Below are 17,809 nucleotides of genomic sequence, written 5' to 3'. Positions count from 1 at the left end.
GACTTCAAAAGCCTCACACCTAGTAACCATACATTCCTCCAGAGAGGCATTGCTAAGGGAATATTATTCTTCTTGAATGATTAAAGTCATCCAGCTTTTGGCCTCCTGCCTCACACTTACAAGATAGATGCTTTTAAAAATCAACCCGAAGTAGACTGTCGCCTGGAAGCGATGAATTCTTGCTCAAGTGCACACAAATCATGAATGATGAGGAAGAGGCTGATTTGGTTCAGTCAGTGAACATTAAGGTCATTGTGTTCAGCTGACTGCTTATTTTGCTGTATCACTTGGGTGCCTGTGTGCACAATTTCTTACACTTTGGCAGTCAAGATGCAAGGATGCGATCCCTCAATTAGCTGTGGGTGCGATTTATGCACCAAGCTAAATGAAGTCTGGTTGCAAATGCCTGGATTTTAAACTGCTCTGAGGGGTCTAAGGAATATGAAGGGCAGACATAAAGAAGAAGGCAACTTCTATTTTTCCAGTACTGCCAGGATCCAGTGATATATTTCATTATGAATTTGGTTTCAAATCACAATCTTCCTCCCCATTCATTGCTCCTACGCATTAATAATCTAATTTCCTTCCCAGATCAGAGCATCCATTTTAGGGGAAGGGCCAGATGCCTACCAAGAAGACACAACACTGCAAGTCAGACCATCGGGATTTCCACACAACTCCATTCACATCAGGCAACGGAGACTACTCAAAGCATGCCTGAAGGAGCCGACAGACATTAGGAACAAAATGCAAGTGTGGTTTACAATTCCACTGTTAAGCCTTTAACCCTTGGTTTTCTGCCACTTTGAATTTCCCTAGTAACCCCTTTGGTGGCAGTGTCCATGGCAAGGTGGAGGTCTGCACTATGAGATTTAAGCAGGTGACTCAAAATGCTTAGGAGGTTTGGGGCATCGGTTTGGAGATCTCAGGGGCAGCCCCAGAATGGTCCAGGCAGGAAGTCTGGGACAGGTTTAAACTACTAATTTTAAGCCACTCATCAGCATAAATCTGAAATGCATATACAGTCACTGGTTTGGAAAAAGAAATTTTCTTTTCTAAGAAAGACAGACCTCGTGTTTGTACAGGTTGAGCCCTGTAGGCTGACATGACCTTCCAGATGTCTTTAAAACACATCACAAAGCAGACCGCTGCTGCAGTCTATGAATGTGAAATCTACTGTAGCTTGGTGGTGGCTCTGCAGGCTGTCCAGAAGTCAGGACCTTAAATCCTACCAACAGTCTGTCACAGATGGTGCGGCAGAGGGGAAAAAAGGGATTCTGAGATGCCAAAAGAAAAAGTAGGCCATGTAGCTGCTGATCATGATATAGTTGTCTGGATAGCAGAACTGTACATCTAACATATGCTGCAATTCAATATTCCCCAGCAAGTCAGAGGCCTCCACGAATTCCTGTTAAATATGCCAAATGCTCTGCAGTTTATTTTCCACTAGTAACATGGGAGACTGCGTTAAGAAGAACATGGGCAGGACACCTCCTCAGAGATGCTGTAGATTCCCACAATATTGCCTCTACAGAGGAGATGCGAACATACCGCAAATACACGCTAACATTACACAAGGGAACAGACTCCACCTGCCCCATTTTTGCCAGCCAGCTTAGCTCATTTTACCTTAATCTCCTGTCTCTCTTCACCACAACTGCATCCTCTGTGTTTGTCCAGTGCATTAAAGAAATGAAACAAACTCGTGTACACCCTTTTAGAGATCCCTCTTTACAACAGGTAAAGCTACATAACAGTCTACAACCATTTCAGTTTAGTGTCTTCTGGGCTTAAAATCAAATTGTATTAATTGCAAAGTGCAAGCCTTAATTTGCTGCAGTTTATACAGATTTCTTTAAATGTAACCATTTCTATTCCTTGTGTCCTTGTCTGCATATGTTTTACACCACCTACTGACCTTGACACCATTTCCAAGTCACTCACCTCCGAGTGTGACACCCATGTGTTGGGCCATTTGTCAGCACATCTACACCACTCAATAAAGCGGACACTCCCAAACTGCCCCCACGAAGGCTAACTAACAAATGAACGGAGCATGGCACAGTCACCATGCCAGGACAGCTCTTGTGTTTAGGAGGGAGGCCAGCCTGAGTGTATGAGCTGTTGTTGCCTCTGTGTCTGCACGTTCACATCCTTCCCTTCCTGCACAAGGTACAGCTCACTGATCTCAGCTGTGAAGTCAAATACGCTAATTCAGCTGAAAATTACACCATTTTTCATGCTAGTATTTCTGTGCAATACTAGATCAATTTTTTTTTTGTGAAGTCCACTGCTAAATGGACGGATCCCAAAGCTTCACTTCACATCGGCTGTCACAGTCACCTCCTCAGACTCTCAGGATCTACCAGGCATAACATGGGCAGCTTCAGACCTGTGCAGGTGGCTCCAGGGCACTGCTAGCACTGTTCAAGAGCATGCATTCTTAACCAAAGGCCCTAGTTATTTTCTACATACACATTTATGATATTTAATTGAGAGGTATCTCAGTTCCTCCTCCTTCCCTTGATCATGTTAGGTTTTCATCTAACCTTACTACCATACTGTAGAGAAGCAGCAAAGTAAAGGAAAATGATGCTAAATCCCAAAATCTCCTTTGATCTGCCTGGCCTCTGCATGCTTCCCAAGAATCTTGGCCAATATCTTGGCTTTAAAAATATGTTCCAGTAACTCACTATTTTAAGCTCTTACGATACCAGAGACATGTAATAATTCACTGGGCAGAAAGCTTCCCACAGGCATTTAAATATTGAAAATGCTCATGTGTCAGACAGGGTCCCTTTTGTGCTTTTTCAGTATGTGGTGTATGACCCAGACAGAGAGATCACAGCTAGAAAAGTCTTACCTCCGATGATCTTTTGGGAGGTATTGCTAGCTTGGGAGCCTTTACAGGTAAGGTTAGTTAGAACAAACCTAAAGCTATTCTGCTCCACAAAACTAGCCTGTGGCAGCTGCTGTAAATAAAGAAGCTCAGCCACAGGTCTCTTTGCCAGGCTTTAAGGCTAACTGTTAGGTTTCTACCAGAATGAAAGTTTTTGTTTAGAAGATAGCTGAAATGCCAGAAAAAGAGTACTTTATGAGACAGCAGTTTGTATTGAACACATACAATGATCACATTGGTCCCTTTGTGCATTTTCTAATTAACTTAATGGAAAGACAAGTTACATGGATCTCTAAGGAAACAATAATTTAGAGAATCTGGACTGACAGACAGTTGTTGAAGGTATTTGGTTGCCTAAGAGCTCTGGGACTATTCTGCAGGCTGTCTGTATAACCAGGGTTTGAAATGCCTGTAATTTAGCAGCTCTACTCCAGCAACACTTTTTTTCCCCACGAGTCTATTGTATCAGCCTACCCCTTTCTAGACAGGTGATATTCGGAGCTGGGTTGGAATCCTGAATTCCTTTACACAAATAAGCTGTACTGTTCCATAAGCTACAAAAGCATAATATTCAAAGAAACAGATGCGCTTCTACAGCTCCATACAAGTTCCACTTATTTTCATATCGTTTCACTACATTGCCATCTACAAGCTGCTTTTAGTATGGAGATGGTATCCCTCACCATGAACAGCCCTCCTAGTAGGAAGAACAGCACACCAAGCCTGTAATGAAGAAAGGTTTCCTCCTATTTTAAGAGCCATGTCAAAGCTGCATTTGGCATTGTCGCATTTCCAGCCTTTAGGAATATGTCAAACTTAATCACTGGACCAGAAGGACACTGCTTTCACAGGCCACTGTGCTCCATAAAAAATCCTTGTGTCCTTAAAGGTACTCTAGATGAGACCCAAAAGAGTACATGGGCTCCATGAGCACCCTTGATGAGGTAGGTGAAAAATACCCATAAAATGAACAGCCTCAGTTAATTTGCTATGGCAAAAAAAAAAATGAGAGTAGTCTGAAGGTCAAATGGAATGAAAACATGTTTTTAATCTTCTTATCTACTTATAAATCACTGATATTTTAGGTCTGCTAAAGTCATTTATAGAGATTTTCACATAGCAAGCTAGCATGCCTGTTATATATTGACCTAAATTTATCTTCCATAATTTTCTGAATTCTCAGAATGGTATTTTACATGTGGAGTCACCAGCATCTGGGCCTGCTATACTGTAAACCATCGTAGCAAGTTTACATGAGAATTCTGTTGGTTGAGAGACATCTATCAACAGTTCTTCAATATTACTATGTTATTTTCCTCCAACAGATCCCCACTTAGTGTTAAGATGTAGGCAGATAACTCAGTAAAGTCTCTGCTGAACTGAGGAAACAGTTAAGTCCTCCTCTCATCCCAATTTTGGGATCAACTCCTACCACCCTTTAGTATACACTACTTAATGGTTTTTTCCCTGGCTACAAGCCTAGGTCTTTCTTCCATACACATGGCCAGAAAGGTGGCTGATCAATGAGAGATATGAAATGTGCCTGTAGTCTCCTTGACCTATTCTGATCATTACTAACGGCATCTCAAGCTGGGTGAGCCGCCATTTTTTCATTTGCATACCATTTTTTTTCCCATCAACCTATTTTCTTAACTAGCACAGAGCACGCAATCTGGAGAAAGCAAACGAAGACCAAAACTTACCATCCGATTCGGAGGCTGCTCTGAAAATCAAGTAGCTGCTGGGAAGAGGTTGAGTGATCGAACCAACATTTTCTCCCTTTGGGCCCTGGAAACACACACAGACAAAAAGACATAAGGCACAGAGGATGCAATGGACCGTTCAATGTCTTTATACCCTTCCTGGGCAGAATGTGTATGCTTGTAATACAAAACACGGAAGGAGCAGACGTGGTAATTTAGAGAGACTCATCAGTAATCACAATACTGCTGCAGCAGCTCCAAAGCAGTAATAAGCTCTGATGTAAATGGGGCTTGGTCTAACCTATGCTCAGCCCAAAACCTACTCTGTTTATTCAGATCCTCAGGAATGGAAGAATCTCCTTCCTGTCACTTGGGACAAAAATAGTCAAGTATTTGCTATTAGCCATCTTTGTGCAACACCTGAACAAATTGTTCCACGCGGTGCACATCGAGTCTGTCTGCAGTCTGACACCCTAGCAATGAATTAGGATTAGGTCCTTCTCTGAGCAGAACCACAGGCTCCCACCTTGATCTCCTCCCTGTTTTCTCCTCTCTTGAGCTCCAGAAGCTGCTAAGAAAAAGCAGTTCCTGTACCCGGTGAGCACAGCTTCACAATCTCCATGGTATGGACTTTACACCACAATGTGACTGAATTAAATACGAGTCCCTCCTTCTCCCTTGCACTTCCAAAGTGATCCAGCCTCCTTCAGTTTCTTCTCTCCATCATTTCACAACAAACAACATGAAAGCAGATCCTTTTTCAAATACACAGACATCATGTCAGAAATAAATGCAGAGCAAAAAACATCACCAATACTCGCAGGACCACTACACCAACTGCAGGGTGGAATAAGCACTTTTCTCCAGGATGCTCAAATACAGATTTCCTTGACTTTCTAGAGAACACCACACAATGATGACAATCTGTTGACAAATTTTTGCAGTTTGACTATGACTCTCCTCCCTTACATGGACCGTTATAGTATCCCATCCTGCTCCTTGAAAGAAGAACTTCTCCCTAGCATTAGTTTGTAAGCAGAGAAACTGTTACTGCTCCTGAAAACTGCTCCTGTATACCAGTGTCTCGTGGTTTTATCTGGATTTTTGTTTTTGAGTTCTACACAGGAAACCAGTATTTGGAACAGATGAAGAGTGCAGGCATAGGACAAGCACCAAATTGTATCTGAGTCTATGCCATAAAAATACAGTGCTGAGAAGACAATAGTCTCCAGTCTAGCTTCTTGTCTTCACATCTGCAGGGTTCTGCTGCTGCCAGGAGAAATTTGGATCTTTGTTACTCATTTCTTTTTCTCTTCCCCTCTCCCACAAGAGGTTTACAAAACTAAGACTGTTTAAAAGGCTTAATAGTCAAGACTGGCAAAGCTGAGATTTGATTAGTAAACCAGAGCAGCTTAAGACATTACTAGTGACATTAATGCAATCAGGCATCATTCCTGATGGCATTTTTGCTTTCAGTAGCTTGCAGCTGAGCAGAGTGTTTGAGAACTGTTGACACCACCATTACTTGTGTTTTCAGTGCAGAGGGTGGCATTTGCTCTGTTGGAGGAAAAACCCCACAACCAAACAGTACAGATCCAGACAGCTGCTATTAAAAAAAAAAGGGAGAAGGGAAGGAGGGGACAGCACAAAGTTTTAACAGACATTTAGGTGTGTGGATAAATACAAGGAGCAGCCAGGTCACTCTGTTAAGGAAACTTATTCAGTAGTAAGGCATGCTCATACATGGAAGGCGCTGTTTCCCACAGAAAGAAGAGAAGAAAAGAGAGGAGGCCATAAAAACAATGTCAACATCTTCACAGAGTAAATGAGGTTCTGTATCCACACAGCAGAGATAACAATGTTTTCTGTCTTGCAGTCTTTGAGCATCATGCCTAACATTTGGAGTCTAAGACCATGTCTCACTAAAAGTGAATGTTATCCCTGCCACACTGGACCCGTGTGTACAAGTGAGAAAGGATCATCTTCAGATCATTCCTGTCTTTACATTTGATTTGAGACTCAAAAGCCATTATCAAACAGGGTTGAGTGGAGTGGACTCACATTGTTTTAGATAGTATGATGAGATATCTAGTCTTGCAAAGTCATAAAACAAAGCTTAAAAAAGGGAGGAAAATCCCTTTCAGTAACAGTGCTGTGGATAATTGTAAGGGTGAAGATGAAACTAACTCTGTTGTATTTTGGAGTAGAACTGTAGAAGCTGAAGCATAAGCCCATTACTAGAGCTTTTTTTTTCTTTAAAGGAATGACTCAAGGTTCTTAAAATCAACAAAATTCAAACTATATATATTCCCAGATTCAATGGATCTGACCCCAACTCATTTAGCGCTGTAAATAAACGTCAGAACACGCTGCAGTCGATAAAAGCCTTCCCACATCACACTGTTCAGCCAGCTTCTGAGCAAGCTCAAGGGGAAATACGAACTATTCCAGGACAGTTTTTTGGGACAGCTGGGCAAACCCTGCCAGCTGATAGCTCTATACTCCCTCTGCGAAGCAAGAGGACAGACACCCACACCCTCACACTCATTACTAGGTTGGCATTCCCCAGTCTCCTGCAGTCATCTCGGCAAAAAGTCTCTTCCCTGAAGCAGCGTGGGATCAAACTGACTTCACACAATGGACAAAGCACCTCTGCCGCAGTATTCATATATTTAGCTTTAAACTACAAGCAATGGTCTTACATCTTACCTACTTATCATTGGAAAGGTGCCCCAAAATTTCATCCTGCTTTAACTGAAGTTAAATGCCTGCACATCAAAGTTAATTGGCTAGCACAAGTATAAATGTCTAGGGCAGTGCTTGAAACAGACATTTGTTCTAGGGCTGAACCCCACAGATAGATCCAAACATTTGCTGAGCAGCCAGGCCAACATGTACGAAGGTGCTTATTAATTACCCTGAGTTAGCTGGAAGTCCACTGACGTGAGTCAAAACATCAACTGGAACATCAAGTCTAGTCTGGAAAATCCTTGAAAATTTCACACGCCATTTTGGCCAAAAGTGAAAGTTGTTTAGCTAGCCCTTATCTCTGTAGTGATGGGACGGCAACTTGGGCTTCTTGCTTAAGCTTGGACTAATCCATATTTACAGAGAAAGAGGCTTTCTTTGCACAGTTATACATAACCAATTCAGGTCAGTCAGTTCTACTCCAGTTACTTTAAAAGAAGGCCATGAAATGACACAAAATGAAACAGTATTTTTAGCAGTTTCAGCCTTAAACTGTTGTCAGAGTGCAGACAGCTTCTTTGACATCAAGCAGCTCACTGTTGGATTTCTTCTTGATGTGTATTTTGGTGTTCACCTTGTGGTTGAGAGCATCTATCACACACAGCAATCCAGGCTGAACTCAGGTTTCAGGAAATATCCTACTACACAGCTCAAATGTAGCATTCTAAATACCTGTTTCAAATGACTTAGAATATTACTTTGACTCAAAAATTCAAATCTTTTGGGACTTCCTGTAGTAGACAAACATTTGCAGAGATATATTCCCTTCATATTTAATACATTAATTCCTATTTCTGTCATATCTTATCTCAAGAAACACAAGAATTAGATATACATACACATGCACAAATATATATACATATTGCTAAAAACTCCTTTTCCTTTCAGACAATTCAATCAAGGGAAGGGCATTCTAGCATAACACTTCAGATCTGCCAGCGACACTACTTTTCAGTACCTGACTGCATTTTTGATTCTACTTTTGCACTGCCTCTCCTGTCTGTGCTTTTCAGAAGAATTCAGTTGGCCTGTCAAGCACAAGGAATTTTTTTTCCTAATGGACCGCAAATGTTTGACAGCCTTCTTGGATGCATGCTCTTAATTAAAAAAGCATCAAAACTCAAAACTTAATAAGAAGCAAGGTAGCTTCTTACTAAACTTTTGGTACTTAAAGCAAAAGCAATGCAGTTAGGCATAGATCAGAGCTGAGCTACTGTCAGAAAACAGCAGCTCTTACCCTTGGTTGTTGAGGTTAACGTTAATTCTCTCCTACCTTGTTAAAAATTGCAAGAGTTTTTATAGTGATTGTATAGCTGTGTTTAAAACTGTTCAACTAACTGCAGGGACGAGGACGAGTGAGGCTGCTTGATCTGCTCCCACAGGGCTTCTCCTCCATTTTGTTAGACCTTCTGATGCCAATGACAAATGCCTTCACCGCTCTTGCATGAGTCTTTCCAAGTAGATTTACTCTGCTGACCACTGTGCAGCAAGGCAGTAGCTTGTAACACCCTGCTTACACTGATGATGTCTCCTAGAGAATTTATGTCTGCAATAACTCTGCTGAGTCACTGTTTTTAATGGAGAAACAAGAGTTCAAGAACATTTAATTTTTGTCTTCAAGGTATCCAACAGATGTTGCTCTCAGCACCTCTCAGGAGATACTGCGGTCTTCCTCTTTTCTCATAGGTATTAGAGATTTTTTTTTTCTTTTTGCCTATTCTTAAAGGAAAGAAGAAAAAGAAATGCAGCTCTTTAAAATTTACAGGGAGTTATTTTAAGAACTGTGAGAAACTATTAACCATTTGCTTTACAGGGAGATCCAGAGGTCATAGCTCCAGAGAAGCTACTGTGTGTACTGGAAGAGACTACCTCAGCCTGTAAGCAACAACAGACTGAAGAACTCAAAGTGAAGGAGAGAAAGCTTGCTATTTCCATTTCAAAGAAGAGAAAACCAAGGAAACCTATCCAAAGTCATACTTTCGTGGAACAGTCAAGGCTTGAGCAGATCACTGAGTTCCAAGTCCATCGCAAAAAACCTAAACCTCAGAGGCATTAGAAAAAAAAGTCAAACTATTAATCTTTTTTTTTTTTTTGGTCACTTTGCCAGCCCTTTTCCAGTGTTGTGCAAAGCGTCTGATGTTTCGTGTGTAACTAATCACTATGCACCATGTTCCTTTGATGTCACATCATGACCAAGCTTCAGTACCTTTAATCTTTTTATATAGTCAATTCACCATCACTATCAGCAACTGAACAATTGCAAATCTAGATAATATCAGTGCTAGATAATACTAGTGCTCAGACACTTTGGTGACTAAGAAGAAGTTGTTTGACTCATCCCTGGAAACACTCAAGGCCAGAGTGGATGGGGCTTAGAGCAACCTGATCTGGTTGGAAATGTCCCTGCTCCTTGCAGGGGGGTTGGACCAGATGACTTTAAAGGTCCCTTCCAACCCAAACTATTGTATGATTCTATAACTTATCAGGATTGTTACCTTTACAGCCCAGATTGATTGATCCAAAGGATGAAAAAGTTTAAAACAGAAGCCATCCTTTTTGGAGGGTCTCTCAATCAGCTCACAAGAATGGAGCAAGATTGTCCCAACCCACTGTCCGATCTTTGGTGTCTTATAAATCAGCAGCACTCCTGGTTTCAGAACACACCACAGCTTGGTCCAACTCTTCAGAGTCCCACGAATCTGGAGGGAAGCAGGAAGAGAACAGAAAGTTGCATTTATGTTGCTCCTTAAAAGAAAAACAGCGTGTATTCAGTATTTATACAGTATTTCCAGTAAGTGTTTCTCCCAAGGCCACACTATGATACACTTCCTTAGGAAGATACACTGCATTATCTAAACAATCTTAGGGATCTCATAGCAAAATCCTAGACCTTGTAAATCTAGCTATCATATCTAGTCTTCCTATTTTTATTACTGGCTTAGTGTTAGCAGCTTTCTTAATTTTTTTAGGCAACCAGCACTGCTGGCCCATGCGAGAGTGATTTGTTAATAATCACGGAGGACATGCCAATTAGAACATTGCATAGAAAAATGTTATAGCTAGTCTAACTTGACTTATAAGTCATTTTAATAGTGTTCTGCAGAAAAGAGCTATTAATGGGTTTTGTCAAACACCCCATTTTTAAAAGCACCTTCTCCAGCTGGCTTACTTCTCTGTCAAGCTCAATGTACACTCTCTCTTGTACAGAAGACATTAAATCGGATAGTAAACATTAAAGATAACAGCTTTAAGAATGGGGAAGTTTCTCAGTAAGGTCAGATTTTGCTTAAGGTCTTCTTGTCGTCAGTGTACATAAGCCAAACCTCAAGTCTTATGTTGGCGTTCTGTTTTTGTGGCCCAGCATAATTTTTTGCTGAACCAGAAATTTCCAGCCACAGCAAAAAAACAACAGCTATTTAGTATTTTCTCAGTATTTATCCATCATCAACACTAAACACTAGGGAAACATTTTGTTGCCAACCTAATTTCTCAAATAAACCATACAGATCTCACTTTTCTGGTCTCTAATACTGAATGTAGAACAATGTTGGAGATTTTCCACACTGGTCAATGCGATTGTACTGTTTCATGAAATCCCTAAGTTACTTTTTTTTTTTTATAAAAACTACTATATGTTTGGTGATGTTTGGAAATTAAGTTTTGCCATTATAAAAGGGGCCACCAATTCACTGTTAGTCAAGTAGACTAAACGGCCCCAGATGAGGAGAAAAGCAGTAGTCAAAGGTAACATCTCTCAGTGTCAATCCAAACTTATTTTGCCACATACAAAGTTTCAGGACTTCAATGAGAAGCTGTCACTAGTTGAGTCTTTGTGCAAGGAGAAATTACAGTTGTCATCAGGTCCAATAGGTTTCATTCTGTGCTGCGACAACATAAAATCCAACTGTCAATAGAACAAGCAGTATCTGCCCATTTCCAGGCTGTTACTCTGTCTATTCCCTCTTCAGTACAAAAACACATCTACGGGAAGAGGCCAGCAGACTATTTCAGAGAGGAAGAAAGAAAGAAACATCATCACTTCCTTTTGCACTATGCACTTTTTGAGACCGTGTTGCTACTAAAGGACATGGAATAGATGGACTGAGTTACGTTAAGATGGAAAGTAAATATTCCCCATAACTCCACTTTTATAGCAGTTACTTAAGTATGGCTTTAAAGCAACTTCAATGCAAAATTATTCAGTCTTCCTTCACTCAAAAAAGTACCAGTGTGCTAAGTCTCAGACACATCAAGTGCTTCCCACTTATTTTTTCCTACAGCCTCAGAAGCAATGGTCTGTATTAAATACCTTCAGCCAGTCTGCTGTGATCACTACAGTGGGATCTTTTAGAGCACTGAAGAGTTGTTTGGTAGCTCTTTTCTTCTCCTGTCTGTAATTTTTTTTTTGTACCTGGTTGAGAACAGAGAAAATACGGCAGCTGTAATCATGACGTCTTTTGGGGAGGAAAGAACACAATGCATTAAGGACAGCTATGTATAGCACCGCTAGAACTTGACCCAGCACAGGTTCCCCAGAAATGAGCACAAGATAGCAGACACCTTCTTTGCTTCTGAAGTTCCACTAAATATAATCTAATTTGGCTTTCCTTTAGGGGGAATAGAAAGAGGTAATAAACAGTTCTCCCCACCCTTCAAATTAAAGAGATTAAATCTAATTTCATCCAAATCAAACTATTTAGACTTTAGTTTGGTAGACAAGCAAGTGTTCAAGCAAAAATTTGCTCAGGTTGCCTAGGCATACCGCTCCTAACAAGACCAATGAAGGATTATGATCCTCTCGAGGTGCCTAATGGCTCTGGAACATACAAACAGTGAAATAATTAACTGACTTGTTCTGTTTGCAGTTATATACTCTAATCCTGTGTTAAAGCTTGTATTCCCTTGGCCTGTAATGACTCCTAGAAAAGCTGGAGGCTTCTCTGGGTCTTAGGAAATGACTCATAGTAGTTCCCAATGGTTTGCTTGGAAGGTACTACTTGTTTTGCAAAAGAAAGTTAGCTGATGATGACTTGGCTGCTTTGCACATACCTTCAGTGTTTCCTTCTTTGTGAATTTGGCTGTGGGAGACACACACTCTTTGTCAGACCCATTGCAAAGCTTATATTCGATCTAAAAAAAAGAGGGAGAGAGGAAATAGGAATGTGTTAACATGAAGATGTTCAAGTTATGCTCTAATGAAGAGTCGTTTATATCTTCCAGGAATCCATGAAAGAGCTGATTGCAGATTTCAGCAGCGGAATGATAGGCAGGCACAGAAAATGCGTATTTGCAGTGCACTCCAAACTTCCTTTTTATATTCGTAGTTAGTTGGAAAATTCCCCATCAAATTTTCTTCGTATTTCTCCCAAGCAGACATTAATCTTGGTAAAATAAAAAAAAACAAAACAACCAAACCACAAACCCTATTCTTATTCCTGACTTTGAAAACTTCCCACCTCTTCTCAGATCTGAGAGCATTTCAATTACTGGAATGAAAATTATGAGGAAGCTGGCATAGATCTTTCAGAACTAGACTCGTTGGCAATGACTGTTGCCCTAGTTGAAATGTCCAGAAACATGAGCAGGCAAGAAATGACCTAATCATGTTACAGATAATACAGGAAATCATCATCATCTTGGCCTTGTGAAGCGAGGCACAAAATATACAGTCACTTCAAATCATGTTTGATAGTGTCAGTGCTGTTTAAATTCACTTTCAGAGGCCGCAGACTGATCTCATAATTGTGCTGATGGGCTGAAAAAAATGCTTTACTTTTGTTAGACATGGTCACAATATTACTGTTCCCGAAATAATGTATGCTTAGAGAGTAGAGCTCTCTGGAGCCCAACTCATGATGAGGACCCCTACTTGGATAGGTACTGTCAGCATATTGTCCAAAACTTGGGGAGGATTAGTGGCATGTGAATTATGGTACGGTCTCTACTCTGCTATTTTTTATGTGACCGTGGGGAAGGTACTTTCTTTCTCTGTATCTCTTTTCCTTCCAACCTTTCATGTGCCCGACACATTCAGACTGTGATCTTTTGGGGTCAGGCACTGTCCCTCCCACTTATGCATGGGAGTTCTATAAAAAAGCTCAGATCGTGGCTACCTTGATTTAATGGGTATGACACACACAAAAAAAATGAGCTGTACTAAGGAAAAAAAAATCAAATTTATAAATTCACTGCTATGATGTGAAACAAACCCACTGGGCTCCCAAACTCTCTCTCCTGTATGTCACAAGTTGATGTAACCATTTTACAGTGCCTTCAGTTTTGAGAGACCCACTTTCCTTTTCCCTCCCAGTGACACAGAAACCTCTACGGCTACTACAGCCACAAAATATTTAATGACAGCCAGATCAGTCCTGTTCACATGACTTAGATAAAAATACACAAATGCATGACCATATCATGGCAAACAGGCCATCAACTATTCTTCAGAGACTATGGCAGGAGCAAAAATGGGACATAAGGATGCATGCTCAACTGAGCAAAATTCTTTCAGGGTGATGCAGGCTTAGAAATTTAGGGTCAGAAGGTGCAATGTGAACCAAGCCAAGGTCACTGTAGAACCTATCACTTGTTCTCACATACCCTCACAGTAGTCTTTCTTAGAATGATATAATCATAGAATAGTTTGGGTTGGAAGGAACCTTCAAAGGTCATCTAGTCCAACCCCCCTGCAAGGAGCAGGGACATCTCCAACCAGATCAGGTTGCTCAGAGCCCATTCAACCTGGCCTTCAATGTTTCCAGGGATGGGGCATCAACCACCTCTCTGGGTAACCTGTTCCAGTGTTCCACCACCCTCATTGTAAAAAAATTCTTTCCTTATACCCAGTCTGAATCTACCTCTCTCTATTTTAAAACCATTGCCTCTTGTCCTATCACAACAGGCCCTGCTGAAGAGTTTCTCCCCATCTTTCTTATAAGTCCCCTTTAGGTACTGGAAGGCTGCTATAAGGTCTCCCTGGAGGCTTCTCTTCTCCAGGCTGAACAGCCCCAGCTCTCTCAGCATGGCCTCATAGGAGAGGTGCTCCAACCTTCTAATCATCTTCACGGCCCTCCTCTGAACTTGCTCCAACAGGTCCACGTCCTTCTTATGTTGGGGGTTCCAGAGCTGGATGCAGTACTCACCAGAGCAGAGTAGAAGGGCAGAAAAACTTTCACTAAAAACAAAAGTACACTTGACACTTAAGAATAAATAGAGAAATGAAAACTCTATGACAGTGCATAAAGACCAGTGAAGTCCCTGATCTGACTGTCCAGTCTACAAGTCAACTTGGCACTGGATCCACTCAAAGAAGATGTCGGCTCTGGACTCCTGCAAACTATTCAATATTTGTGATTTTTGTTCTAACAGAAAGGTAAACCTGCCTCTTCTACCTGCAATGCAGTGTCTGATGCATATTTTGTATTTCTGTACACAGGACTTCACCGTAAAAACACAAGATTGACAGTGGGGAGCACTGCACAGATACAATGTCTGAGCAGAGAACTGTGCCCACAGGGTCCTTGTCACATTTCAAAGGGCAGTGGTAGACACTTGGGAGATACGCTATAAGCTTTTCTTTATGAGGAAGCACTTCTAACTGCTTAAATATCTCTAAGCAAGAATCCTTTGGAATTATCAGGAGATTATGCTTTCACGATTCAAGATGTGAGTCCTCTGAAACTGGTCAGAAGAATTCTACCCCTTCTCCTAATTAGCAGGGAGAATGTCCTGTGCTTGAGATACAACTATGAGCCAACTGTTTACTGGTAATTTCACTCCACTCAGGCTGAGAGATCAGATGCAGAGAGAAACACTGCGTATTATTCCTCATTAGCCAGCACGAGGAGCAGAAAAAGCACTGGTGTTCCCGAGATTCTAGGAAATCCTGCTCAGGTGTCCACAAAGCATCAGGCTATACTGAATGCTTTTTGCTTAACTAATTAAAACCAGCTACAGTCACTTGTTGTCTAGACAATTACATATTAGCACTTATAAAAAGAATAAAATCTTGGCTCCTAAGCTCACTGGGTTCAAGGATGAATTCAGAAAGGCTTCCAACAACCACTGCAAAACATGCAAACCTGAGCCCTAAACCTGCTGCTGATGCGGAAACTGGCATTCACACAGACAGGGGCACTTTCACTGCTCTACCAGCCACACCTGCCTCCTCCTCAGAGTCTCTCTGGGTCGTGCTAAAAATAGGGTTAAACAATTACACAACTTCAAACCTAGGACATACACAGAGAGACATTGATTCTGCCTCTTCAGGAGAGCTGACTTGGAGCTCCATGACCAGGGACACCGCAGGCCCATCATCAGCCGATATTGCTATGCATGTTATAAAGCCGCAGCACACAACAACGGATGAAGGGATAATCCCCCTTACACCACCATAGCGTTTAGGAGCTCAGTAAATACAGTGAAACTTGTCTGAAATCATTACAAACTGGTCTTTCACTTGGTCAAAGCAGCTGGATTAACAGCTTCAGAGGCTGCTGCGGTGGGCTCCTGAACTGCTGTGCTGCTTCCTTCAGGCACTGCCTTCCCCCATATCTGCGCGATGTCCAGACGTGCTGAATTTGCTAACCTTGCCTGTAAAGGGAAACACGGCCACAGGGATGGTGTGCACTGAGCCAGGCTTGAGAATGGATGAGAAGTGGTAACTTAAGTCTCTCACTGCCTTTGTAAGAATTTCTAGGCATGGGAAAATAAATAACTGTGCTGCCATGTCCCAAAAACTGTGACGTAGCAGCTGTGTGACAGATAGTGCAGCTTCCCAAGATGGTTGTAAAATGACCGATCTTTATGAAGAGAGAGAAAATTTTACTGAAATCAAGCCATGGTTCTACCTAGAGGCCATGGATATGCTTTCAGATGTGCCTGACCTGGGACTTCTGTTTTCGGAAACTTGACATTGTTCCCCAGTTACTTTTTCAACGGGGCAAACTGCTTCTCCCTGCCGACTTTGCTTCTTGTTATGCTTATGAGGATGCACCATCACAGATCCTAAATAGCAATCTGCTTGCAGGTGATCTCCAAGTCTACAGAGTGAAAAGCATTGCATTTCTAGGTTTAAAGTTCCTGCCTTTTCAGGAAGGACTACCTACCACAGGCCCCCATGCTGCTGATAGCAAGGTACAGTGCGTCCAAGTTTAACCTGCTACGTTACGCGAAGTAATATGATTGTGTGTTTTTATATTAATCTGTCTTAATAGTCTTGATTGTACCTCGTGGCATATATAACATTCAGAAAATCCAGGCCATCAGCTCTGAAGATCCATAAGATACAGCAGGGCCTTGCATCACTAAGACATGTCAAGAGTGTTTAATGATGCCCTTCTATTGCCCTGCTGTTTCCAGTCTGGTAGAAAACTAAGAGAAGTCTTTTGTCATCACAGCAAATCTTTCAAGGACACTGGGGTAACGCTTGTGCAGGATATCAGAATTTGGCCCCCTCTCTCTGCAGCAACACGTGAACAGTGTTAACCAGAGATAAGACTTTGTACAATGGGAGGGTAGGGAATTGCTGTCCTTTTTAAAATGAAAAAATCCACTGGAATATTCTAATAAGAAAGGAATTGGTATGTTTTCCATATACTGGTTCTCATAATTATAAGGAGTGAAGACTCTTAATCTGCCAAAAACTTTTACCAGGGCATGCAGCAGCACTTGCAGGGGTAGGAAATTATTGTCCCTCTTTAGTTCTCTAACCAGATCTGTCCTTTCCAGGACTGAGTGATGACCTTGCCTGCTGATGACGGGCTGTGCTGTACTCGGAGACATACTTTTTATCCCTGTTAAGTTTCTGTTACCTTTCATCTCAGTCATGTAGCTCTGGAGATCTGACAATCTGCTGATTGTCAGCAGTTATCACAATATCCTTACACTTCTGCTAGGCTTTGTAAGAGCATACAGAGTCCTCACAACAGTGCTATTCTGATCCAGTGTCTTTCTAGTGACTTCATTTCCAAGAGGAACCATGTAATTTCACAGAAAAACAGTCTGTGATCCACTCTGGTGTAAGCGATGCCAGCCCACCAGCATGCCGTGCCTCGGATAACAGCAAGAGGAATATCCTGTTGTTTAGTGCAAGCAATCCTTGCTGCCTGGCATGAACACAAAAAATGGGTAATGAGAGACAAACAGACAGAATTATTCCAAGTCAGAAACATTTAAATAAAGTCATTCTCAAGCTGTGGTCTGCATGTTAACAGCAGTGACAGCTTACAAGTCACTCTTTTTTCTTCTTTGCATCCGAGCGAGAGAAAGATGAAATCAGATGGGAATTTGAAGGCAGAACAAAAGTAGCTGGGGTCATAAGTTACATTTCACAAAAGCTAAAATGGTCATCACATGGGAGACATATCCTTGCTCACATGTAATTTCTCCGGTATCTTTTCCACATATAATTGCTACAGGTCTGTATCACTACAGAAATGAAAGAAATGAAACAGAAGTT

The 17,809-nt window shown here is 41.5% G+C and overlaps 1 protein-coding gene across 6 annotated transcripts in view; it reads right to left on the bottom strand.

The window, feature by feature from the left end:
* Positions 1–17,809, bottom strand: part of OSBPL5 (oxysterol binding protein like 5) — a 193,791-nt gene that overhangs the window by 35,252 nt on the left and 140,730 nt on the right. For all 6 annotated transcript variants that reach the window (XM_086748051.1, XM_086748053.1, XM_086748052.1 and 3 more), the window contains exons 4-7: positions 12,400–12,480; positions 11,660–11,761; positions 9,846–10,049; positions 4,603–4,687 (exon numbers count right to left, since the gene is read on the bottom strand). In XM_086748051.1, the coding sequence (XP_086604177.1) occupies positions 4,603–4,687; positions 9,846–10,049; positions 11,660–11,761; positions 12,400–12,480 (472 nt within the window). The remainder of the gene's footprint in view (positions 1–4,602; positions 4,688–9,845; positions 10,050–11,659; positions 11,762–12,399; positions 12,481–17,809) is intronic.

The sequence above is a fragment of the Chlamydotis macqueenii genome, chromosome 5, assembly GCF_036417535.1.
Source record: "Chlamydotis macqueenii isolate bChlMac1 chromosome 5, bChlMac1.mat, whole genome shotgun sequence".
In the NCBI taxonomy this organism is placed as follows: domain Eukaryota; kingdom Metazoa; phylum Chordata; class Aves; order Otidiformes; family Otididae; genus Chlamydotis; species Chlamydotis macqueenii.
The sequence above is the reverse complement of the archived record's forward strand: the minus strand, read 5'-3'. Positions and strand labels throughout refer to the sequence as shown.